We start from the raw sequence: 27,727 nt of genomic DNA on the forward strand, positions 1-27,727 counted from the left end.
GGATGTACAATTTAAAATACAATTAAATGAATTGATAAGTTAAACAACTTTCTGTCACTTGAAAATATGCTTCCATAAGATTCTTTTAAGGAATATCTGATGATGCATGTTAAGAGATGGAAACGTATTCAGTATGTGGTCATATACTGTATTTTTTTTCTTTCTTATTTATGTTGTGTTCATTCATTCAGTATGTTGTTTCTGTTATACAACTTTGTTTATTTGTAAATCGCATATTGCTAAATCATGTTGAGTTTATGACTTTTACATGTTATGGTAAATATTTTTATATAGACAGGTTATGTGTCCTGTATCTATGAGTTGGGAAGGTTGGAAAATTCTGATGTTGAGTAGTGTGTGCATGTAATCTATGCACCTCTAGCTGAATGTGAAATTTGGTTTATTCAATTTTTTTTTTTATTTAGCACAATACCTACAATTTAATTTTGATACATTTTTTTTCACTTTTCCGACTATAACTCTACTACTGATGAAGTAGCATAATATAAAGGGAATGAATAGCCAAATTTTTTACATCAAGGTTTTTGGTAAACGTTAATTTTTCAAGACTACCAAAAAGAAAACACAAAAAATTGTAGAAATTTCTGTAACATGTATTTACATGGGTGTGTTGGTTTGTGATTTGATTAATATTTCCAGATTGGCTCGACAAAATTCTTCTAAAGACTCAAAAAAATTCTACTTGTGGGACATTGATGGCTAAATTGTGAAAAAATTAAAAAGAGGGAGGGGTAGTTTTTGACATTAATTTTGTATAGTGGTTGTAGAAAACCGAGCTTTGTTAAGATGAAAATACTTAATAAATTATTTAAAGTTCTAAAGTTTTAATTTAAGTTGATAAAATTTAGGGCTGGGGATATTCAATATTATTTCGATTTGCCAAATATTTTGAAAACTCATTGACTACAAATTTGAAATTTGCGTCAAATATTTGTGTATTTTATCCCAACTATGGCCTAATTTCTGATCCCATAGAACAAGGAGTATCACAGTTCCTGTATTTTTTTAACTGGTAAGCTATAATTTTCTTTTAGCCTTGTTGAATAACATTACACCACATCAATTCTGATTTGGTAGTAAATAATTACTCCATTAAATAATTAACTTTTAAGCACCAGAAAACAACACTGTTGAATGGAACCCATGCTTAAAATAACAATTTTTATAATTAATATTCAAGATTGAAGATCTTGCATTCATTTTAGGTCGACTTACTTCTTCTGGTAATGATGTAAACTTAAGGTGCTCTGATTGATAATCATTATAGGCTGTTTAATAATAATTGATTATTTTATTAAAATTATGTTGTATTGAAAGAAATTATTTCATGTTATTGTTTCTAAGTACACAATATTTTAGAGAATAGTAGAATAGTTAAAATGTAACATAAACTGTCACAATGTTTGTATCAGTTTGTTTAACACAGTTCCATTTATAATGTTTGTATCCATCAATCAAGTCAACTGTTTCTAAATAGTTTTTCTTATTTTTTATTTAAAATTCAAACATTTTAATTTATAGTTACTCAGCTCCACTCTTAGATTTTATTTATTTTGTACTGCAGTTATTCTTTTGTTGCTTGTATCTTTAAATTATGGCCAAAAATAATTTTAAGATGTAATAAAAGTTATATTTCTAACATACATAAACTAGCTTATAAGTCCATATCAATGCAACTTATTCAGGCATATACTCTCATATTTAAAAAAAAGAAGAGAAATGTGACAAAAAAATTATGAAAAAATGAAATATAAAATTATTAGTAGTTAATTTTAGACTATATATGTTTGAATAAAAAATATAATTTATTTTAGAATCAAAAAGTATATTGTAATAAGTTGATGCTATTTTAAATAAGCTTTCTTTGGTTTTTGTTTAATATAAAACTAAGATTCCTCAGTTTTATGAATTCATAAAGTTGTATTAGATTGCTGTTGTAATAATTTAAGTTTTAATTGAAAACTGTTAATATAATTTATTGTGACAGATAATGAAATTTAAATAACAAAGAACTTGAAAAAGATTCATATTAACACAAAAGTTAAATTTAACAGCATCTAATCTGAAATAGAATACATTTTATATAAAATTTATGTGTACTTATTCTCCATTATTTTCTTCTTTAGTATGTAACATTAAATGCTATGATCAAAATAATCTGTAAATACCAGCAGCATTTGATCTGAAAGGGCTCACCCATATAGAAATTGCATCCAACATTATTAAACTTTGAAATTTGGAAGAGTGAATCAAATAATGATTATAACGATTAATTAATTTATGTTCATATTTAATGATTTACCAGTATTAAAAATGATATTATTAAATTAATGATCATGATTACTTTATTATATATATATATTTTTTTAATTTAAATGATATTAGGTGTATTTTTTTTAACTTCAATGATTTAATTAATTAAAAATTTTCTGGCCATTGGCATTTTATCCTTTTTTCTCACCTTTCAATTTCCAGGATACTGTTTGTGGTCTTTGAAAATCTAGAGTGTCTTGTATGTTACAGAACTATCATGTATATGAGTTATGTACAACAATCCTCAGGCCTTCATAGTATTAATGTTTTTATTAACATATATATATATATCCTCCTCTATGAATCATGAGACCTTGCCGTTGGTGAGGGGGCTTGAGTGCTCAGGGATACAGAGTAGCTGGACCGAAGGTGCAACCATATCGGAGAGGTATCTGTTGAGAGCCAGACTAAGGAATGATTCCTGAAAGAGGGCAGCAGCTCTTTCAGTAGTTGTTAGGGGCGCAAGTCACAATGACTTAAACGGCCATATCAACATCACTCAGTCCTCTGAGTACTGCGCAGCTGAAAGCAATGGAAAACTACAGCTGTTTTTTTTTCCAAGAAAATGTGGCTCTGCATTTTCAAAAGCAATAATGGAGGCGCCTTCCTTGGTAAAATATTCCAGAGGTAAAATAGTCCCCCGTTCGGATCTCCGGGTGGGGACTACTAAGGAAGGGGTCACCAGAAAAGTAAAAAATAACATTCTACGAGTCGGAGCGTGGAATGTTAGAAGCTTAAAAAAGGTTGGTAGGCTAGAGAATTTAAAAAGGGAAATGGATAGGGTAAACGTGGATATAGTAGGAATTAGTGAGGTTCGGTGGGAAGAGGAAGGCGACTTTTGGTCGGGTGACTTTAGAGTAATTAACTCAGCGTCAAATAATGGGCAGGCAGGAGTAGGTTTCGTGATGAACAAGAAAATAGGGAGGAGAGTGGAGTATTTCAAGCCGCATAGCGATAGAGTCATTGTAATAAGGATAAAATCAAAACCTAAACCGACAACGATTGTTAACGTCTATATGCCTACAAGCGCCCATGATGATGATGAGGTAGAATGTGTATACGAAGAGATTGATGAAGCAATTAAACACGTAAAAGGAGATGAAAATTTAATAATAGTTGGAGATTGGAATGCAAGCATTGGAAAAGGCAAGGAAGGAAATATAGTGGGTGAATACGGGCTGGGCAAAAGGAATGAAAGAGGGGACCGACTTATAGAGTTTTGCACGAAGTATAATTTAGTAATTGCCAACACCCAATTTAAAAATCATAATAGAAGAATATACACTTGGAAAAAGCCAGGCGATACTGCAAGGTATCAGATAGATTATATCATGGTTAAGCAAAGATTTAGAAATCAACTCGTGGACTGCAAAACTTACCCTGGAGCAGACATTGATAGCGACCATAATTTGGTGATAATGAAATGTAGATTGGGGTTTAAAAACCTGAAGAAAAGGTGTCAGATGAATCGGTGGAATTTAGAGAAGCTTGAGGAAGAGGAGGTAAAGAAGATTTTTGAGGAGGACATCGCTAGAGGTCTGAGTAAAAAAGATAAGATAGAAAATGTAGAAGAAGAATGGGAGAATGTTAAAAAGGAAATTCTTAAATCAGCAGAAGCGAACTTAGGCGGAATAAAGAGAACTGGTAGAAAACCTTGGGTTTCAGACGATATATTGCAGCTGATGGATGAACGTAGAAAATATAAGAATGCTAGTGATGAAGAAAGTAAAAGGAACTATCGGCAATTAAGAAATGCTATAAACAGGAAGTGCAAACTGGCGAAAGAAGAGTGGATTAAAGAAAAGTGTTCAGAAGTGGAAAGAGAAATGAACATTGGTAAAATAGACGGAGCGTACAGGAAAGTTAAGGAAAATTTTGGGGTACATAAATTAAAATCTAATAATGTGTTAAACAAAGATGGTACACCTATATATAATACGAAAGGTAAAGTCGATAGATGGGTGGAATATATTGAAGAGTTATACGGAGGAAATGAATTAGAAAATGGTTTTATAGAGGAAGAAGAGGAAGTTGAGGAGGATGAAATGGGAGAAACAATACTGAGATCTGAATTTAAGAGAGCATTAAAAGATTTAAATGGCAGAAAGGCTCCTGGAATAGACGGAATACCTGTAGAATTACTGCGCAGTGCAGGGGAGGAGGCGATTGATAGATTATACAAACTGGTGTGTAATATTTATGAAAAAGGGGAATTTCCGTCAGACTTCAAAAAAAGTGTTATAGTAATGATACCAAAGAAATCAGGGGCAGATAAATGTGAAGAATACAGAACAGTTAGTTTAACTAGTCATGCATCAAAAATCTTAACTAGAATTCTATACAGAAGAATTGAGAGGAGAGTGGAGGAAGTGTTAGGAGAAGACCAATTTGGTTTCAGGAAAAGTATAGGGACAAGGGAAGCAATTTTAGGCCTCAGATTAATAGTAGAAGGAAGATTAAAGAAAAACAAACCAACATACTTGGCGTTTGTAGACCTAGAAAAGGCATTCGATAACGTAGACTGGAATAAAATGTTCAGCATTTTAAAAAAATTAGGGTTCAAATACAGAGATAGAAGAACAATTGCTAACATGTACAGGAACCAAACAGCAACAGTAGCAATTGAAGAACATAAGAAAGAAGCCATAATAAGAAAGGGAGTCCGACAAGGATGTTCTCTATCTCCGTTACTTTTTAATCTTTACATGGAACTAGCAGTTAATGATGTTAAAGAACAATTTAGATTCGGAGTAACAGTACAAGGTGAAAAGATAAAGATGCTACGATTTGCTGATGATATAGTAATTCTAGCCGAGAATAAAAAGGATTTAGAAGAAACAATGAACGGCATAGATGAAGTCCTACGCAAGAACTATCGCATGAAAATAAACAAGAACAAAACAAAAGTAATGAAATGTAGTAGAAATAACAAAGATGGACCACTGAATGTGAAAATAGGAGGAGAAAAGATTATGGAGGTAGAAGAATTTTGTTATTTGGGAAGTAGAATTACTAAAGATGGACGAAGCACGAGCGATATAAAATTCCGAATAGCACAAGCTAAACGAGCCTTCAGTAAGAAATATAAGTTGTTTACATCAAAAATTAATTTAAATGTCAGGAAAAGATTTTTGAAAGTGTATGTTTGGAGTGTCGCTTTATATGGAAGTGAAACTTGGACAATCGGAGTATCTGAGAAGAAAAGGTTAGAAGCTTTTGAAATGTGGTGCTATAGGAGAATGTTAAAAATCAGATGGGTGGATAAAGTGACAAATGAGGAGGTATTGCGGCAAATAGATGAAGAAAGAAGCATTTGGAAAAATATAGTTAAAAGAAGAGACAGACTTATAGGCCACATACTAAGGCACCCTGGAATAGTCGCTTTAATTTTGGAAGGACAGGTAGAAGGGAAAAATTGTGTAGGCAGGCCACGTTTGGAATATGTAAAACAAATTGTTAGGGATGTAGAATGTAGAGGGTATACTGAAATGAAACGACTAGCACTAAATAGGGAATCTTGGAGAGCTGCATCAAACCAGTCAAATGACTGAAGACAAAAAAAAAAAAATATATATATATATATATTTATTTATTTATTTATTAATAATGATTTATGAGGTTTGTCTCAAAAGTAAGTGTACTGATTTTCCTACAAACAGGTAATGTAAAACGTCCTTCATGTAGCTTGGCTCTACATGTATACTTGTTTTAACTGGATTGGTTCAGTCAGTCGCGTATTACTGCTGTTCGTGTGTAGTCATGTTTTATAACCTCATCGTGGTTGCGATGGAGGAAACATTGAACAACACTATACTATCAATTTTTAAGTGAAACTCAACAAGTCTGCTACAGAAATATTTGATTCTTTAACCAAAACTTATAGAGACGCCACTCTATCGAAAACTATGGTTTTTAAGTGGTACATAGCTTTCAAAGAGGGCGGAGAAAATATTGAAAACGACCCTCACTCTGGAAGATCAACCTTGCCAACAAACAATGAAAATATGGAAGTGATGTGAGCTGTGCATTATACACAAAGAATTTGCAACTTTAGGACAGACAGTTTGTAGTGTCTTTAACAAAGATGTCTTGAAAAGACTTTGAAATGGGTCCAGCGAGTCTAAACAGACATTGGACATGATTCTAATTTTGCACAAGCACTTAAGAAACTGAAAATAAACAGATGTTACCATTTTCTAATTTAAAATTAATTTCTAAAGATTATAAAAACACTTTTGATATTTACAGAAAAGGAATGTACACTGATTTACACATAAATATAAAAGCGCGTGTACGCGCACGCACACACACACACACACACACACACACACACACACACACACACACACACACACACACACACACACACACACACACACACACACACACACACACACACACATAAAACTTCTTATTCTATTTCATCTACCAATCTTAATTTCAAATTCATAGTCTCATTTAGTCACCTCTGATGATCTGACCATATAAACCATGCATTTAAATTTTCAACATGTTTCTTGCAGTTAGTTTTCTTCCATTTTAATTTGATGTTCCTTGCATGATATTTATATAAAGAATACTACATTCATAAACATTCAAATAAATTTTTCAAAGTAAAAATACACACATTGTAGTAGAATGGCTAGAATATTGAACAAAACTAAATTTGTTTTAAATATTTTATTACATGATTACTAATGTTAATTATGAAACTAAAAGAAATTAAAATTCATATCTCTGTGATAGCTGCAAGTTAATAAATTTTCATTGTAATGGCTCATAGCTTTCAAAAGACATGATTTGGCAATTTGGTTTAATTTTTTAATAAAATGTTTAGTGTGATAAAACATATAAATAACAAAAATATCATTTATGGAACTCAATCAAGTTCTTAAACAACTGAACAATGAGCAACCCCCTCACCAGGCCAATGAGATGAGGATGATATGTATGGCATGTAAATGAAGTGTAGTTTTGTATAGACTCAAGTCAATCACTCTTGAGACATGTGGTTAATTGAACCCCATCCACCAAAGTACACTGGTATCCACTGTCTAATATTCAAATCCGTATAAAAGTGACCAAATGTAAACTAGAATTTGAACTTCAAAACCTTCAACTTTGAAAATCAACTGTTAAACAATTGATTTGTGACAATAAGTTTACTAGTGGATCAGGTCAGTGGACAAATTATTATTTTAACTTTCATTTCTAAATAAACCGATAAAGATATTATAACTAAGAATCCAGACAGGGAATTATCTACTTTTGTCACATCATTTTGCTTATAAAATTAATTTAATTGAAAAGTGTTGTTTCATATATAACTTATATCTTATCATTATCTTATATCTTATAACTTATTATCTTATACACTCCTCTACTTTACATGAACCAAGAACCTGGGTGATTAACCAGCTTTCAAAACCAACGTTGTTTTCTTGATATGAGTAAAATGCTGGGATATTTATTATGCAATAACAGCAATGGTATACATATTTTATAAAAGTTATTTTCAACTTTGCTCTATTATTTATTATATTTTATAAATTTATTTTACTTAAATTTAAATAAGCTTCATTTTTATATGAGGCTCGGCTAATAAATTTTGCACATACATAGCATGGACATGAAAAGAGGTATTGAAATAAAATAAAAAATAAGTAAAAGTACAATACCGTAGCTACAAAATGCAGTATTTATTTTTCAATATAATCCCCATTTACACTGCTAAACTTTTCCCAGCGTGTGACAAGTTTTTGCATTCTTTCACAGAAAAATTCTGGTGGTCTTTCTCAGATCCAAGTGACCACAGCTTCCTTCACCTCATCGTCGGTGGTGTAATGATTACTTTTGAGATCCCTCTTGAGATGAGGGAAGAAGTAGAAGTAGCACTGAGTCAAATCCGGCGAGTATGGTGGATGGGAATAGGCTCAAATTTCAGCTTGCGGAGAGTCATCAGAGAGTTCGTGCATTACTCATTGTGCATAGATTATACGGTAACCCAATTGCTCGATAATATGGCCTACTCGTTCTTTAGATATGCCTAACTGAATAGCGATGCATTGCTGGGTAACTCGCCAGTCACTTTGAAGCATTTGAAGTGCGTCGCCACACTTTAAATTGCCCACCTTCTTTCGATGTTTCTCGTCAGTCATAGACTGGTTGTCTGCTGCAAGGTGCATCCTCAATTGTCACTTTACCAGCTTCACTTTTGCTAAATTTCAACGCCCACCTATTCACAGTAGTACTCCTATCAACAGTTTCACTACTGTAAACTGCTTTTAAATGATGAAAAATATTCGATTCACATTTTCTGCCTTTAAAAATTTGATCACTGCACGCTGTTTTAACCGTGTTGACATATTGGCTGTGCTTGACTCCATTTTAATTGCTACTGAAAACAACTGGTGAATGGATTTCAAGAGATTATCACAGGTTTGTAGAGGGGAATTTTAGTTATCATGTGCTGCTACACCCAACTCGATAGTACCTTTAGTCTCCGTGTAGCATACTAGTGTGCAAAATTTATCAGCTGAGCCTTGTATATTATATTTAAAACCATATATATTATATATCAACATCATTTATTTTCCTGTACTATGTTAATTGACAATGTCCAACACAATAAGTTACAATGCAAAAGAGATGCCTCTTGGTTTGGAAATTTATAGCAGAAAAATGAATTTTATTAAAAAGTTGCAGCTGAGTTCAATGGCTTATTGCAGAAACCGTTGATAACATATAGAAAAAAATACAAAAGTTTTTTAAATGTAGCAAAATATACATACCTACAATGTATAAATAAATAATCCAAATTTTTTTTCTTCAGAAAATCAACTGCCACCTCTTAAAAGGAAGAAATATTAGTTTTTTGTTCTTTTGTTCTATCTCCCTACAACTTAAATATTCTTCAAAAATTTTTTTATAGCTTATACTTCATATATATAGACTTATCAAAAAATATCTAAAATTTTTTTTTAAATTATCGACCCCGGATCTAAATTGCACAAATGTTTTTTTATTTATTTATTTTTCTTAGTTTAGTTTTTATTGAAGAGGATGTTTAGATTTAGGAAAAAATTCTTTACTAAAGCGAATTTGTTAAATTTAACCGATATATATATATATATATATATATATATATATATATATATGAATATCTTTTAGAAAAATGTTTCTTAAAGTTTTCCCCATCTCTAAAAAATGTATTTCTATTTTTTTCTCTAATTCTTTTAATTTTAATTATTTAGAAACGGAAATTTCATATAATACCTTTTCCAGCTTTTTATTAAGATATCGGATAATGCAGAGCCTCGTTATTAACAATTATCAAGAATTTGCAATTTTTTTATACATATATGTAAACTGTTGTGTCTAAATTTTATTTTTCTTTATTTGTTTTTATTGTTTAAGAATAAGAAATAAGTATAAATACCTTATTCCTTTTAATAAATGGGTGTCAAGGAGAGGTTTTTCTTTCTCTACTTATCCATTAATGGACGTTTCCAACCACATTATCCCATTTATAACAGATCTCTTGCTGTGGGTGTATTGCTTCCTGCACAGTAAGGAACCCAGTCCATTATCTTATCCTTGTCTTTCGTATCCTTGGTATTGGGTCAATATTTAATTTTTAAAACATTTTAATATTATTTTCTTAATATAATGTACATTGCAATATTCTTCCTTAATTTTTAAGAGGATAACTTTTGATAGTTGTATAAAAATAACTTCAATACTGAAAAAACTTCATTATATAACTTCATACTTAAATAACTTCACTTACTATTATTATCTTAATATTTATCTCATGATGTGATTTGGAAATCGAGAAAATAAACTATTTTTTATTTTTTACGCTTTTAATGTAAATAAGCTTTTATAGCGTAATTTAAAATATATTAAATATTTTATTCTGACCATTACATAACAATTCTTAAATAGATCACGTCAGAAAATGGATAGGTTTGCTTCTCCACAGATGAAAATAAATTGTCTATTGCTTGGACGGATAAAACTTTGATAAAAAAAGCGTTACAAAACACATTTAAAGTATGTTTTTTTCTTTTTGAGGTGGAAGGGGCTAATGACCATAGCACTTGATGGCCCTAAAACTTCAAAAAAAATATATATAAAAAGATAAAAGACTGGCTAAGGTTATCCGAAATAATTATCTATTGATTTCTTCCAGGTAAGTTTTAATTTTGTTATAATTAGAAACTATGTTCTCTCTTAGTACCTCTCGTTTAACATAATTGATGGTATTTCTTGTTTACCACTAACTAGTTACTTCCTATCACTGTCGAGCTTAAAACTTAATGACTCATTTGGTAATAAATGGAAAATAATACGGATTTTATTTTCTATTCACTGTTCTCTTAACCTACACATTCAAATTCAGTTTCTGAAATTGTGCCAAGTAAATAAAAGAGCAGTACCATTTTTGACATTTTTTATAATATATAACTATCACTCCTAATTACCCTTGTCTAATTTAGGGTATATCTTAATTTTATCATTATTCAATTAATGGCAGTTAATTAGGAATGGTTTGTCTGATAATAAAAAAACTTGTATGTTTTGAAAAAACTTGATAAAGTGTTTGCAATAATGAAAAATCATTAATGTCCATTTCAATCAATAATGAAAAAAATGTTTAGATTTTTCTTTTGTGTATTTCACACTGGCATAAAGTTGAGATAAAAAATATACAGGGCAATTCTAAATGATGGACTCAATTTAGTAATTCTATATTTCCTGAATTATAAATTATATCTGACTGATCTATGTAGTAGTTGAGAGAGTAGGTCTGAAAGTTTAAAATAACATTGCTAGAGTGCATGTATTTTTGTAAACAACCACTAGCATACTTGTACCACCATTACATGTCAGTTGTAAGGTTTTCTGTGTTCTTGAGTATGGTAAATCTGTCAGCAACTGCAGTGCAGCATACATCTCATCTCAGATTTAACTTTAGTAACTCAGTAACACAAGAGATTCTTCGTAACGTGTGGGACAAGTTCAGACTCCGCTTAGATGTGTGCTGTGCAGCCATAGGAAACCACATTGAACATTTATGAATTGAATCTGTAAACTTTATTATGAGCATTATCAGATGTAATTTCCTTCACATTTGTCATTACTTTGTAATTTGGAATACAAGAGTGACTTATTCTGCACTTATCTTTGCCCCAGTTTATCAAGAGAAAATTTGAAAATGAAGTGAAGTAATTGTGTTAGTCAATCCTGGCCAACCCAAATTGCACCATGAGCTGCATTGATGACCTAAAATTTTCCAAGGACCACATAAATAAGAATAATTGCAATTTTTTTCAAAATCTGGCTTTATAACACAAATTTAGTGCTTATTGAGAATTTTTTTGTTTTGTAAGTGAATAATTTGAATGCAAGAGATAAACTGAAAGTGTTCTGTCAGTTATGGAAAGAAAATACCCACTGAACCAACAACAAAATATGTATTTGTATGATAATAAACATAAAATAAAAATAGTCACAAAAATCAAACAATATTTTGAATTTTATTTTAAATAAGAAACAAATATCAATGCGGGGGGCTATTTCTTTCAGTATGATACTTGAGTTTCTTTTCGCTTACTTAATCTTTCTAAATTTAAAGTTGCATACTTTAACTGGTTTTCCTGAATTATGTTTGTTATTGACGCTTTATTTTTGTTTTTGTTACATTTTATTTCAGAAAAAAAGCTTCACATACGTATGTAGATTGAAAGGCACTAACTATTATTTTTGGTAAAACAACTGATTAAAAAAGGTTTTTTGCTATTATGTACTTGCCATAAAATTCTATTTTTGGAATTGTAGGATATATATTGTTTAGTTCACTACCACATTGTAGGTTGATTAATTCCATGTGTAGGGTTTCTGAAACTGTAAAAACATGAACACCAAATGGAGAGCTGAACATCGTGGATGTTTTCACATAATTTTCCAGCTCTGGAAAGCAACAATTAAAGGCTGTTATAAATTTTCTCATTTTGTAAGCAAATTTTGAATGATTACGTTGCCGTTCTTTAGCAATGGAAATGTTGTGCATTATGATTTTTAAATTGGTTCTCCAACAATAATAATTTAATTTGGAATGCTTTAATGAAATTACAAGCATCAGTAATTACATTATTCTGACCCTGAAACTCTCCATATTTAACTGATTCGATTTCTGTAATCTCTACCAAGAAACATACATCTTGCAACCACTCTTCATTTCTTAATTTGGCAACAGGCACATTCTCCTTAGTCTTAAAAAATTAAATTTCTTTCCATAACTCAAAAAATCATCTTAAACATTCTCATCTAACAGCGACTCAACTATCTAAAACTGGTAAAATAAATTCTACATTGCCAATTTAAGGCATAACTTAATTTCTCCTTCAAATTCACTGACAATCAACTTACAGCTGTAAAATGTAAAATGTAAGCCATTACCAGACAACATTTTTTATGGTTAGGATTGCATCTTCAACTTTTTTAGTATCATTCAAGCTTGCAGGATTTAACAATCTTTGTGTAACCTGTAACACCACAAATAAATACTGCGAGCTGTAAAATGTCTGAAATATTTGTGCTTTAATCTAAAGCTAAAGAATATGCTATAAAATCGTTTAATATTGTAAGGCAAATTTAAAACTATTTCTTATGAAATATCATTAATGCAGAAAGTTCTTGTTTTACATGACAGACTTATATTTGAATATCCTTTACAATGGCTTGCTTGTTTACTAATTCCCCTTCCAAAAATGGCTTCATTTTTTTTTTTTCAATTGGTAATCTAACAGAATAACCTGCTTTAACAATATTTAAAAATGAAAGTTGTAACAATGAAATTAATGTACTTTGTTAGGCTTTTAATTTAGATTTAAGACTGGGAAGCTTTATTTTCTCACTTCCACATCAAATTTCAAATAGCTGCTATGTTTACTTTCATGATGTCATTTAACGTTGGATTCTTTAAAAGCAGCTACTATTCTTTACAAATTAAACATGATAATGTGGAATTATGCTTTATGAAGAAATAATCATCTTTCCAACAATCACCTAATTTTTTTTCATCTAGTTTTCTTTTCTTTGAATTCATGCTTCACAGCTAAAAAATAAATGAACTAATTAATAATATATCACTAAACAAATAAGTGCACCTAAACAAAGTCCCAAAAGGATTACCTTACCTCGCTTTGAAACACTTGTCTTATTTAAATAATATTAGTTCACTGCACATCTAGACTGTAGAGTTGTGTAGAGCTACATTACTCTAAACAGACTGCTATACACACGAATCTGAGAACAATGACAGACGAATCTTACAACTTGTCAAACCCTGTTGAAAGTGAGTAGTTAGAAAAATGACATGGGGCGAATTATGGTGTAAACATAAGTCCGTGCTCTGAGAAGCAGACTGAGAACTCAGCAGACATCATTAAGCGTGAAAAATATAAATCAGCAGAATCCATGCATTTCATATTCTTCATGTAATTATAGGAACTTAAAATACATTCTGAAATCTATTTGTAAAGGTAAATGTGGTGAGGGTAACTAAAGATTACTTTTTATGAAGCAAATTGAGCTACCAACTCAGTTGTAAAGGTAGTATTTTCTAATTTATGTTTATTTTTTCTTAACATTATTTTGTCTCGGAATATTAGCTCAGTTGTCTCTTCCTGAGACACTAAAGCCTTAAAAATTAAAACCACATGGATTATGAATTGAGCATAATTTTGAAAATGAATCAATGATTGGCTATCAGAAACTTGGAACGAAGAGTTAAAAGAAAAACTGAAAGAGTGGCTAATGATGAACCATCTGCTCGCAGATGGGTCAACAAGACAAAAAAAATAGCAGTCCAAGACTCCATAGCAACAAGACTCCATAGCAGTCCTTCAAGGCTCCTCTAATTACATATGCCCATCCATCTCAACATTATTTATGGTATATTTTAACATTATTCATCTGTGGTAAATATACCGTGCAATATATTTTACAGTAAGTAGTGCATTACTGAAACTTTTGTTTACAAAGCTTCAAATGCCAATTGCTTTTCGTGCAGAAATTTAAGAGCAATTTCAGAAGAGATACAGAGTTCATTCTTTAAAAGACAGCCTCACTATTTCTGGAATTAGTGACATGTGGAAGTGAATCACATAAAACTCTTTAAAATGTTCAGTATAATCCCTCTATGGAAGTGGGAGTGTGCAATGAGCCCTGTAGATTTTTGGGATTGCTGTGAAGTTTTAAGTTCCACAAGATTGAGGATCTTTTTTTGTGGCTTTTTTAGGGTACTTCTCTGTGGCTTTGAGTAGAGAAAAATGACTTGTGGAAAAATAAGTTGTTGTGGAAGGGGAAAAGAAAGTGAAATGCTAATAACCATGGGTTACTTAGTCAATACTTGCTTAGTTGTACATTTAAAAATAAAAATCGAATATTATTACGAAACAAAATAATCATTAATCACACTTGAATAAATTTTTATAGTTGATTTGCGTCTGTGTTAACAGGTGTCTGATCATTCATAGTAATGCTAGTTCTGAATATAATACATTCAATATCACTTGTCATTGTTTACAGATTTAGACACTTTTATTTTTCTTATTAGTGTATATGTGTGTATCTGGTTACTTAATATGTTCAAATATGTCGCACATGCACACATGTACTGGCAAAAAATAAGCTGTATATTGATTCAGTTGTATTAAAAACCAGGAATTTACATCGTGATTAGTATAATTTACTGATATGTAATTGCTTGAAAATTTTTAATTTTCAAATTGTTAAATTCTTACATTTTGTCTATGAATAGACTAAGAGCAATTTGATCTACCTTTCTGTTATATTATTTTCTAAACGATAATTTATTTATTTTCTTAGTAAAAAAAAAAAAACCAAAAGCTCAGGTTATCTACTTGTATACCTTGGAGAAGACTCCAAGGTAGTGTTTATATTTTACAAATATATTTAGTAAGTGCTGTGATTATGATTAAAAGCACAAATTACCTTTGTACCATTTCTTTTATAAAACATATAAATGTTTTTAAAAATTTTTTGATAAACAAGTTTTGTAGAGATGTATTATTGACCGAGCAAGTTCAAAACAACACCCATTTTAACTCAACCTTTTGGCATTAGTTTGTTCTGAAACAGTTACAGTCAAGCGTGTTTTACAATTTTATGAAAGTAAAGTTACTTTTAGGTGGAACCATGTTTATGTAACAATTATTCATAAAATTGTAAGTTTTAAAAAAGTGGGTCAATATAACTGTAGGGAGAACTACAACTATTTATCATTTGTTGCAATCATCTGGTTGGTGTTTTTGTGTATATTATATGTTTTTATTTATTAATTTCATTATGTATTTTATTAAATAATGATAAGATATAGTTAAAAGTGTTTTGAAGAAGAAAAAATGTTAAGTGGGAGTTCCTCCTAGTCATAGTTTTTCCAGAGAGAACTATGCATACAGTGGTAGTAGTATATTAAAATTTTTTTGGCTTGACATTCCAGAATCAATTTTATTTATTAAATAAAATACTTTACTGTTTTGTTTTAGAACAAAATTTATTTACGTAAAATGAACGAAGCCTATTGTTTACTAGTTACATTTAGGTTATTTTCTTCACATTCATATACAAATGAATCTATATGTTTATTGATTATTTGATTCCACTATATTGTATTGTATCGTTTTACCTAGTTCAGTTCAACATAATTTCAGTATATTGTATCAAGAATCCATCAATACTGAGTAAGGTGGCACACAGTTTTCTCTACTACTCTTGCTATTTGTAATTAGTAGGAAATACACTGCAGAAATTCTGCATAATAAAAGACTGCCAAAAAAGAAATTTCATTTTTTTTAAATTCCATATTTCTATAAAATTAATCACATGAATTTTTTCAAAATCCAAAAATTTTCTTTTTCAGTTCTTTCTCCATTTCTGGAATATACCCAAGCCTGTTTTATAAAAAAAATCTTTCTTCAAGATTAGTAGGTTTATTTTACAAATAAATCTATATAAAGTATTATAATGTTGAAATCTGAATTACAATCAACATAAATTATAACATTAATCTCTTTTTTTAACTGGTTTGCTGGATTTCCCCATTCTTTTATTTTAGTGTCAATCTCTTGTTGCTCAGTCTCACCTTATATCTTACATTTTCTTTACCTTCCTATCAGGCTTGTCCATTGTTTTATAAACTTACTCAATATTTGTCTAAACCTCTAAACTACAAAGCTTCTGTTTGTTTTCTGGTTTTCCTGTTGTGAATGATTAGTGCCATAAAGTGTGCTATACTCCATATAAATATTTTTTCAGCATTCTGGTTTTAATTCCACAATCTGTATTTGATAGCACCAGATCTCTTTTCTGTTTAAAATATTTCAGGCCTTGTATAGGTTGCTTTTTTGATATTTTTTTTTTAGTACATTCTTTGTGTTTTATTACCTGAGTAACAAATTCTTCGACATCTGGTATAAACGTTTCCTCTATATATAGTATTTAATCTCTCATTGGTTTCCTTCCTGTTTCATTACGGTATTTTTTTTTTTTTTTACATTCAGATTAACTTACATACACCCACTGCCACTGTTAGTATAATATCCATACCGTTCATTAATTTTTTTAACTTGCCTAAAATATCAATATTATTATGATTAGTATTTTTGTACTGATACCCGTTTGTGTAGGAACTGTCTAGACTGCAATTAAAAGAATTAGTACGACATTTAGACTTTTGTGCATTTGAGATATCAGTTTGCAATAAATAAGCATGTAACTTTCAGTTATATCCTGTTACCCAGCTATATTCCATCTGGTTTTTTATGTTGTCCTGATAAATTTATGGAAATATTAATCTTGTATATATTTTTCTTATGTTTATGTTGTGATATGTTTAAAATCCTACTATAAAATATCTTCATAATTATTTTTTTCGTAATCCTTGTTTTATATATTTTTAGACATTATCCGTAGTGGGTGGACTTCTTATGATCGTTTTACTTGGTCCTGGTGGTGTTTCAATGGATGAACATAAGAAGAAATGGTAGGTAGAATTTATTATTTGTGTGTATCAGATCAGAAAGAATTTAGAAGAGGGGAAAAAGAAAAATTATTTATATTTAAAAGGAACTGACTGTTAATTCTATTTATACTTAATATTTATTTAAGTTGTTCTGTTTCACATGTTGTAAGTGTTAAAAACATCAAGTACTTTATAATATATCTTTATTACATTGAAGAGCTGCAGAAGAAGAAAGATTGTGTGATACTTTCAGGTTTTAAGTGAACTTTTTTTGGAACAGTTTTTTATATATTTATATTAAAATATACATACACATGTAAAATGATTAAGTTTAATCGCATTAGTTTGTAACAAATTAACTGTTATCAATTTTATTTTGTAGAAAAAAAAATAGTATTTAACTTATCAAAATATTTAAATACGTATATATTTTCTTTAAAGGATATATATACTGCAAAAAGCATGAATAAGTTTTTATTTGAATGAAAAATATGTTTTATTTATATTTTTAATTGATTTTTTTTATAGTACATTTTTCTCAGTAAAAGTTTTTATTTGTTTACAAATGTATATAACTTGTTTTAATTATTACAAAAAAAATAATAAATAAAATATGATCAAGATTTGTTAAATAATTTTTACGCACAATTCTTTTTTTCCCTTTTTTTAAGAAATATAACTATACTGTCTACATTGTGATTAGTATTGACATTATTAAAAATATTGTAAACTGTGATTTTTTAAAGAAAAAGAATATTTAACATTGCAAAAAAAGATTCTCAGTTGAAATGTGAGTTTAATATATAATATTTCTCTTAATGGTTGTTCAGTTTATAATACTGTACTTAAAGTAAAAATGCCTTAATATTCTAACAGTTTATTTGTTTATTGATTTGTTTCTTTGTTTTACAAAAAAAAATTAAAAGTGAATGTATGAGGGACATTCGATAATTAAAGAGATAAATTGATGTAGAGAAAAAACGATTATTCAATGACAATGAAACTTACATTACTTTTCAGCATAGTCTCCAGAAACATTTAGATACTTATCCACCATTCTGTGAGCTTTCTGATTCTCACAGCGTAGAAGTCTTTACTATTTACTGTTTGAACCATTCGTGTTCCATTTTTTTGACTGCTTCATTGTCATCAAACATCTTGTCCTGTAAAACATTTTGAGCAGGCTGAACAAATGAAAATCAGATGGGGCGAGGTCTGGGCTGTAAGAGGATGTGACAACACCTCCCAACCCAACTTCTCAGATTTTTCTCCCTTTCTATGAGCGATGTGAAGGTGCGTGTTGTCATGCAAGACAGCACCTTTTGAGAGAGTACCCTGATGTTTTCACCCTATTGCGGGTCTCATGTTATGTTGTTCTTCTAAATAGTCATAGGTCTTGCGAGCCCCAGAAGACTCACTTTACTGGCTGACGCATGAGTTTTGAATTTTTTTTGTGGTCAAATCCGGATGTTTCCACTTAAGACTTTGCCATTTGGATTCAGGCTCAAAACGATGTATCCACATTTCTTCTTACATGGAAAGTCATACCTTCCACTTCAAACCATTCTTTGAGCTAAGAACAAATGCAAATCCAGGTGTCTTTTATGAGTGTTAGTCAACTGTCTTGAAACTCATCATATAATAATTCAACATGTGATGAATGATTGAATGCGTTGTTCCAACAATAATTTTACACAAACTAGCAATTTGGGAAATTTTGACTCGCTTGACTTGGCAAATAAGATCATTTATGCAATTTTGTAACGCAGCAGTCGAAAACTTCAACTGGTTGTCTTGGGCGATGATCTGTCATACTTGTTCTGCCTGAATTAAACTGTTCCACTCACTTGTACACGTTACAGCAGTTTAAACACTTTTTCCAACATTCTTGAGTAAATTTCTGCCTGTTTCATACCTGCTGATAGCAAAAGTTTTATCACTGAATGATAAAACAAGTTTCAATTGGAGCTGTTATTCTGAAATCAACAAAAGAGGTTATGTTAGATTAATTATGATCGAACAGCTGATTAAATGTATTCCAAGGTTGCCAACTTGACTCTCATTGTCACTGAGTGAACAGGTTTTTCTCATCAACTTGTCTTGTTAATTATAGAGTCCCTTGTAAAAACAGTACTTAGAAATCTCATTCAAATATTTATGAAAATATTTCTATCTACACACGTTCATTAAAGTCTGTCTAGTGGCATGTCTTAAGAATCATAATTTTTTAAACTATACTTTTGAATATTTTGATTCAAAAGTATTTTTAGTATTCAGTCTCTTAAGGATTGCTTACTGTAAGATTATGGCCAACTTATAAATTATAATTATGTTAATTTTTTTTTACAGAATAAATTATTGTAAAAATTATATATACATATATTTTTTTTTTAATGTAAAAATAACATGATTTATACAGAAATTCAGTGGTAGTGTACTGGGTGGAAGTATTACAAACTTATAATAATATTCTGTACTTATCACACTTTAAAAGTTTTTCATTATAGCTGCCAATAAAGAAACATGAAAGTATTAGTGTTTGTAGGGAAGAAGTAATTATGTATAAAAGACTAGTATAACATACTTAGTATTTGTTTTGCTGCAAGGACATTCTCTTGGGATCATAATTTTTATTTTAGTCATTGGGTCTATCCTGCAGCATTGTTGCTGTAAGGTAAGTGTTTTGTATTAATGATAAGAGCAGTACTGTAATCAAATTAAATTAATTTAATTGTTGACTTGTCATACCTTACATTATTTTTTATATAGCCTGGTTTGAATCATTGAGTCCGAATATTTGAATCATTGTGTCTAAAAAATATAAACTTTATAAAATAGAAATTAAATCATTAGATAATTGTTAGAAAACTACTGACAGATGAATTAAGTTAAGTATTAGAAAGTTAATGTTATAAGAAATCTACAATAGATATCAATCATATGATACTGATAAAAAATAAGTTTTATATTTTTATAGCATTAGGCCAGTTAAAGAAAAGTTAAATTAAGATTGATATAAAAATTTGAGAAGAGTCGTTCTTGGATGAAAAAAACTGCATTTGATCCAAGAATCAGTCCCATGCTAGTATAATGATGCTTAGGGGTTGACAATTAAAAATAACCAACTCACATAATTTTTTTATTGTGTGTGTATATATATAGATTAGCATTAAGCAAATTTATATATATATATATAAATTTGCTTTGACTATTTACACTTTACATTTAATATTGTATTTTTTGACAACCAGGTGGGTTTTAATTATATTATTTATAAAATACACATAATACTAATTATTAAGAGACTAATTTAGCAGATAAAGGAATCTGGAATTTATGGTGAAAACCAGATAATTTATCAATCCCTCATCACAAATTAATAGTGTACCATATTTGTGAGTCATTTTTACTTCATTTGCACGTGTTTAATTAAGCCAACTCAATATTTATATTGAAAGCCACACTATATATATATATATATATATAGTATACATATATATAGTATATATATATATATTATATATATATTAATGTGTGTGTGTGCGCGTGCATAAACATTTACTAATGTTTATATAATCTACTTGGAAAACATGCCATATGATTATCAGGCAAACAATTATGATATTACATTGATTGAAACCCAACTTAACAGAGATCATTATTAAAATATGTTAATGACATAACTTGAAATATAATTGACTAATAAAATGATAAAAATCTTATGGTAAATTTATTATGTTACTTTGACAGTATATTTTTAATAAATTTATTTATTCTTAAATGCTATTCTTTATTATGTTATAGTTATTCATTGTTAAATTTTGTTTACTAATCTGTTGATTAAATCACTGAAATCTGTGATATTGAATTTTTATTTACTTTTTTGATTATTTTATTTGAATGAATATTATTCTTGTTTTAATTATTATAACAATTTACAATTTTTTTATTTCATAAATTTTTAAAGTATTATTTAAACATTAAGGATGAATTTATGTATAGATTGCAAAGATTGTCAATTTATATTAGAGGAGTGAGTAAGCTCAAATACCTCAGCCTAAAAGAATTTTTTATGTGTCTATTCTGATCCTTCAACCTTAGCTGTATGTCTTAAAAAGATGCAGAATCTCAATTAAACTGCACATCCATCAACTGGAAAGAGGATCTTTAACGGCAAATATCAAATTTGTTTATCAATGTTATATTGAAATATCAATGTTTATATTGAAATCCCCCTCACATTTTAGGAAAAGATGCCTAACAGCCTCATTGAATGTTTGCATAATTCTTCCAAAGTCTTCACTATAGAGTCAGAGTTATTTTTTAAAAAGATCTTCAATTTTTTTAAAGAAATTGTTCAGGTTTTCTGGAGGCTCCTGAATGAGAAAGTGGTAAACCTTTTGTAGGGTTTATGATTGTTTTATCAGAAACCCACTACTTAACTTAACTTCATTCTTCCCCAAAGATGTACTAACACCACATGCTAGCTTAGGTGTAAACTATGCTCTGCAAGTCATAAGATAAATGTGAAAATTTTCATGTTTTTTTTATAATAATAATACTGTTATTTTATTAAAACTAATTTTTTAATGTTATTTTAGGGAATATTAATTTTCTCTTTTCACTTGTTACTATTTAAGCAGTATCTAATTCCACTGTTTTCTTTCTTTTCTTTGTGGATGTAATCAGTTCAAGGCTGAATCTGTTAACTGAGCAGACCAATTGCAGATGTACTGTGAATGATTTGTCTTTATACAATGTAACAATTGGATTTTGGCCTCTAGTGTAATAATCAGTAATACAAGAAGTTCTATACACTTGAGAGCTTGCCCGACTATGCATGGGTCATTTTAATGATATGTATTTTTAGTAGAATTCAGATATATTACAAGTAATTGATCAGCAATACTAATATTTTTTAACAATAAAAAATATTGATGTGGTATTGATTGATGAGATAATCAATCTCATACTTGATAATTTCAATTATCGTCTATCTATTTATTCACTTTAAATTACTCACAACCAACCCTTAATATTTTGGTAAAATTAAACAAAAGACAAAATGAGTAATATTGATCATTATAAATTGTGAACTATTTTTAGTTAAATAGAAGTCATCCAAGTATCTTTGATGTTTAGATCCCACTCATGTTTGATTCACAATTATAACTTTCATTAAATATTAAAAATAAGTAAATTATTTGTGTAGTAATTATATCTGAGAAAAAGTGGAAATAATGCTTCTCATCATTTATTGAACTATCATTAAATGATTATATTGGTCAGACATCACAATATAAACAAAATGAATACAGCCAACATTGTTTAAAATTTATTATATTAACTTAATATGTAATTTAATTTGTTTTTTCTTTTTTTATATATATTCAAGTGCATAACTCCCTTTTTCTACCTTTTTACAAAAATATTTTTATTTTAAAATAAATATTTCAGTTAATAAATTTAGTGTACATAAACAGCAACAATTTATTGACATAAAAAAATTGTTTAACTATTATTTGTTATTTTGTAAATTACCTGGTCAAATTTTTTTATCAATTTACTTTATTTTTTTAGTTTAAGAGTTTTTAATGTGTATCTCATCGTCTGTTTCTAAATGAATATAATATTCACTTTATTGCAATAATGGTTATGGTTTGTTTATCTTTATACATAATTAAATATTTAAAACTTGATGTCATAAATTTGTATTAGAATATTAGTAGTAATTGTATAGATTTTAAAATTATCTGCCACTAGTGGTATGCAGTAGTTTATTTTATCTGGCATATATGTATTAGGGTGTGTATGTGTGCTCATTTCTTTTTTTATAATTATAGTTGCAGAAATAATTTATTAAGTTATAATGACCATATTCAAATATTAGCTACATAATGACAGTAATTAATTTTTTTTTTTACAATTAAATAAAGGAATATGTAATTACTTGATAATTACAATGTCAAATTATATTTTTTTATTAAAATTAATAAAAAAAACTCATCAGTGATAGTATGTTAGGAATATGGAGCGTTTCGGAAAAAGCCAAACTTCCAGAAATGATTCAGGGCACCAAAATTAGCAAAAAGTTTAATATCGACATAAGTCCTATTTTGCTTTGTTTTCCTTCTGGATACCATTTTGTGATTTTCAACAAAAAAATTAGGCAAATCTAAGACTAGTGTCTTTAGCCTGCAAAATAAAAATTTTTGACAATGTCAGCTTAGAAGATTTCAAAATGGCAGCCATCTTTAATTTTTTAATCTTCAGTATCTTTGTAATTATTTTTTTGGTTAAATAATTAAACATTTTATTTTGAACAAAAATTTTACACCTGTGCACTGTAATGCAAGTTGTTATTTTTTTGCCTGTTTTTATTTCCTCTACTAAATGTAATGAAATTATTAATAATTAATAGGAACCATTTTCATAATTGTTTTGTACACACTGACTTTATTTTAGCTTGTAGTGTAGTACGTTTTTCATTGAGTGTAAAATCTTTTCCACTTTTATTCCTCAGACATTAAATGCTTATATTATAAATAGCATTTATGTTATATAACCAATACTACTTTGTAGGAGGACACAAGATTTATAGATACAAGCCTTTATAATTTTGATTTTCAGCCAATATGTTGAAAAAAGATATTTACTAAAATTCTATTTTATGCTAGCAAAAACTTTTGTTAGCACAAATATTAATATAAAAATACAGTCATACTGAATTGGAAAAAAAAATTGAAAAACTCGTTTAGCCCTCAAGTTAGGATTAATTTTTTTTTAAACCATAATTCATAAACAATGTTTACAATAGAACTAATCAAAGTGTTAATGGTGTTAAAAGAATAATGCCAAATTCTTGAGCGTTGTGTTTTAAAATTAAGTTTGCAAATTCCCATTAAGATTTTTTTTGGTTTATTTTTAATCCATTAAAATTAGATTTACTTATTTCATTCTAACTTATTAATTTTTTCAATAGAAAAAGACGTATTTGTTGTAAAACAGTAACTTCAACAATTCCTTCTTATGGCTGTGATAGACATACAATCAAATATTAGTCTGAGTTGCTTTCTCTGATTGTAATATTTGTTATATAGTCAGTCCTATGATGAATAAATTGAATGTCTTTTGTAGGGTTGAACATCACATGTTTTTCAGTGTTGCCTGTCATATAGTACACAATAGTATATTTGGCTTGTGAAGGAAACCATTTGACTCCTCAGTTTCCCCTATAAGCCTGGCATAGAATATTTTTATTCTTGGGAATGGGTTTGCCAGACAAGTTACCTATTCATATTATGGTACATTTACATCGGCAAATATATGCTTACTTATAAAAAAATATTTTATTTTTATGAATAAATAACTTATTTGAAATAATTTTTTTTTTGAAAGCATGAATTTTCCATTTTTTCTTACATATTAACACTTGCAAACCACAGGAGCTTTGTTAAATAATTTGTGGATAGATTTGATTTTTATTTATGTTTTTAGATAAGTTCATAATGTGACTATGAGAAATATGTATTCATCAGGAAATAATTTGTATTCAAGATTAATAAATACAGTTTATCTAAAATTAATTTATTTAGTAATTAACTTTCAGTAATTGTATTTGCTATGGTTACAGCTAGTAAACTCCACCAACCTGTTACCTACATAAAGTTAACAATATTATTTAACTTTTAAATTTATTACTTATGGGTATATAAAAACCAATTTATTCAGCATGCCTTTACCCATTGGCGTCCTTATTGACCTGCATTATACTTATATGGCATCTTGAAGGTGTGTGATTATAATTATCACATGGGATGCCTTTTGTAGTTATTCAAATTTATATAATTAGATTATTTTGTAATTTATGTATAATTCATTTTTTTGCTGAAACTATGATGTATTTAATTATGTTTTTTGTAATTATTATCATTAATTCTTTCTGAGTATCTAAATATTTGACTATTTAATAATTTATTGTTATAATTTAGTAAATGTTCATAATTTATCTTTTTTTTCTTTATTGTATTACAGTCATTTAGAATATAAATATTGCTTGCTGTAATTTACACACATTAATGTTATTAGGTGAAGACATTACAAAAATATTGTTTTACATATGCAATATACATTGGTATAAAATACATCCATAGAGTTCAAGCTATTTCTGTTGTAATCTAGGAAAATGGCTACTAAAAGTCTGCTTTTTTGTAAAATGATAGTTCTTGAAATTTTATTTTAACTTTAATTGTACCTTTTCTATTAAGTTTTGTACAATAAAGTTTCTCTTCAAAATTCTAATTAAATGTTTCTGAAGATAAAAAAAAACAATTTTTAATATTTTGATTTCACATTATGATGATCTGAATGTAATAAATACATAGGTGAATATAAATGTATATAATTTAGTGACATCGATCAGAAAAGAAATGTAATATTATTTGTACATACCCTACTCTTGAGTTTGATACCCTACTCTTCCACAATAGATTTGTTGGTGGCATTGTTTACTTGCTTCAAAAAATAGTTGCATTTTAGCATCTTTTGGATTTGTTAAAGATAGTATTAAGTATATTTCACCTTTTTATACTGCGCAATTTACATTGAACAAAATGCATGGATTATTTTAATATTTAGTAAAATACTGTGGATTTGCTGACAGTCTGTGTAGTTTTGTGTATACCATGTACAAAATATGTTTACCAAATTTCATGTTGATAGCAAGAATATATATATATATATATATATATATATATATACTCTTGTGTGATTATACTTAAATATATAATGTATAATTTTTTAACTCGGTTTTGTATATGTTAATTATTGAGTTTTATTCAGCAGAATTTTTTTGCTGTTTTAAATTTTTAGTTTGTTTAGTTCATAAATTGATTAATTTAAAATGTCCAGTATGTAATTGCAAATAAGTAAAATGTCAGGTGAAGTTAGATTATAAAATTACTTAAATACAATAATTTACATAATATTGATTCTCTTAATTGTATGCAATATAAACTTCTGTCAAAGATTCCTTCTGACAATTGTATATCTGCTTAATTAATTTCCTTACACTCAGAAACACAAATATACAGGGTAAAAAACTTTATAATATGTCTGGAAACACTATCTGCTATCCACCATTTTGTATTTTTTACATAGATATTTATTTCTCACAAATTATATCAGTTGAAATGTATACTATTAAGTACCTAGAGGTTTATTTATATAAAAATAATGAACTTGATCACAGTGGCCATATAAACGTTTTAATTGTTAATATCTTTGCAACGGCTGGTTTATTTAAATGTTGTACAAAAAATTTTAAGCGTTTCATGGCAAAAACAGACACCTTGTTTATTCAAAAACGTTCATAAAAAACAAGGTTATGACAAAAATGATTGAAGTGTCACTTTAAATTAAAAAACTAGTTTTCATTTCTTAAATAAAATGAAATAATTCTACTTGATCTAAACTGGATTAATTTTATTAATTTTATCTTGCTGTAATAAATTAAAATTTAATAATTAAAAATATCACTATAAAAATAGATATTGACAATATAATTTGTCATTCTGTTGAAAAATGTAAATAACTTCTTTAAATTTTTGCTTACTCTAAAAAATAAAAGCAAGAATTTCTTGCTTTTATGTATTAGAGCAAGGGGTACCAGGGTGAACCCAGTAGTATGCAACCATAGTTCCAGTACACACGCCCTCTGCAGGAGTGGACCGGTATTTTGCTTGTACTCTTGGGAACCGTATGTCAGTCCCAATTAATAATTCTTCGCTGGATGTTGGTCCACTTGAAAAAACAAAAAGATTTCGACCGACTTTGTCAGTTGAAAATGGATCGAACAATAAGAAAACCGAGAGATGTAACAGAGAGTGCCAAGTTAACTAGTATCTAATATATATAAATACTTACAAGTGTAAAAAATACTGAACAAGTAAAAAGGACAATAAATACTGAAACTGCAAAAACATTTTCTGATAATGAAATTTTCAATTCAGTTTTTTATTAATTTAGAATATGTGAAGTAATTTTTAAATTTTTTAATAGTACTTAAAAAAAGTACTATATTGGGTTTGGGTTATGAACTGTTGCAGTTCATAATGCCATAGAGCAGTGGTTCTCAACCTTTTTTCTGCTGCGGCACATTTTAAACGATTTCGAAATTTGGCGGCACATAAAGAAAAAAATAAAAACTATTGTCTTATTACAACACACTGAATAAATATAGTTTATGACAAATTGTTAAATATGCAAATTTAACCAATACATACTACAAAATAACTAAACTTTATTGCGTGATTAAATTAAAAGCTAATAATTAAAATATTT

General features: G+C 28.7%; 1 protein-coding gene across 3 annotated transcripts in view; it reads left to right on the top strand.

Moving 5' to 3' along the window:
• Window positions 1–17,449, top strand: part of LOC142332566 (putative prefoldin subunit 5) — an 85,773-nt gene extending 68,324 nt beyond the window's left edge. For 2 of the 3 annotated variants that reach the window (XR_012758329.1, XM_075379053.1), the window contains one exon: window positions 17,325–17,449. Coding sequence is in view for 1 of the 3 variants with exons in the window: in XM_075379053.1 (XP_075235168.1) it covers window positions 17,325–17,392 (68 nt within the window). In the remaining 2 variants the exon portion in view is untranslated. Of the gene's footprint in view, window positions 1–10,410; window positions 10,529–17,324 lie in introns of all 3 variants that reach the window. The other variant, XR_012758328.1, reaches the window with a different exon arrangement.
• The last annotated feature ends 10,278 nt before the right edge of the window (window positions 17,450–27,727 follow it).

Source organism: Lycorma delicatula, chromosome 11 (assembly GCF_047948215.1).
Source record: "Lycorma delicatula isolate Av1 chromosome 11, ASM4794821v1, whole genome shotgun sequence".
Taxonomy (NCBI): domain Eukaryota; kingdom Metazoa; phylum Arthropoda; class Insecta; order Hemiptera; family Fulgoridae; genus Lycorma; species Lycorma delicatula.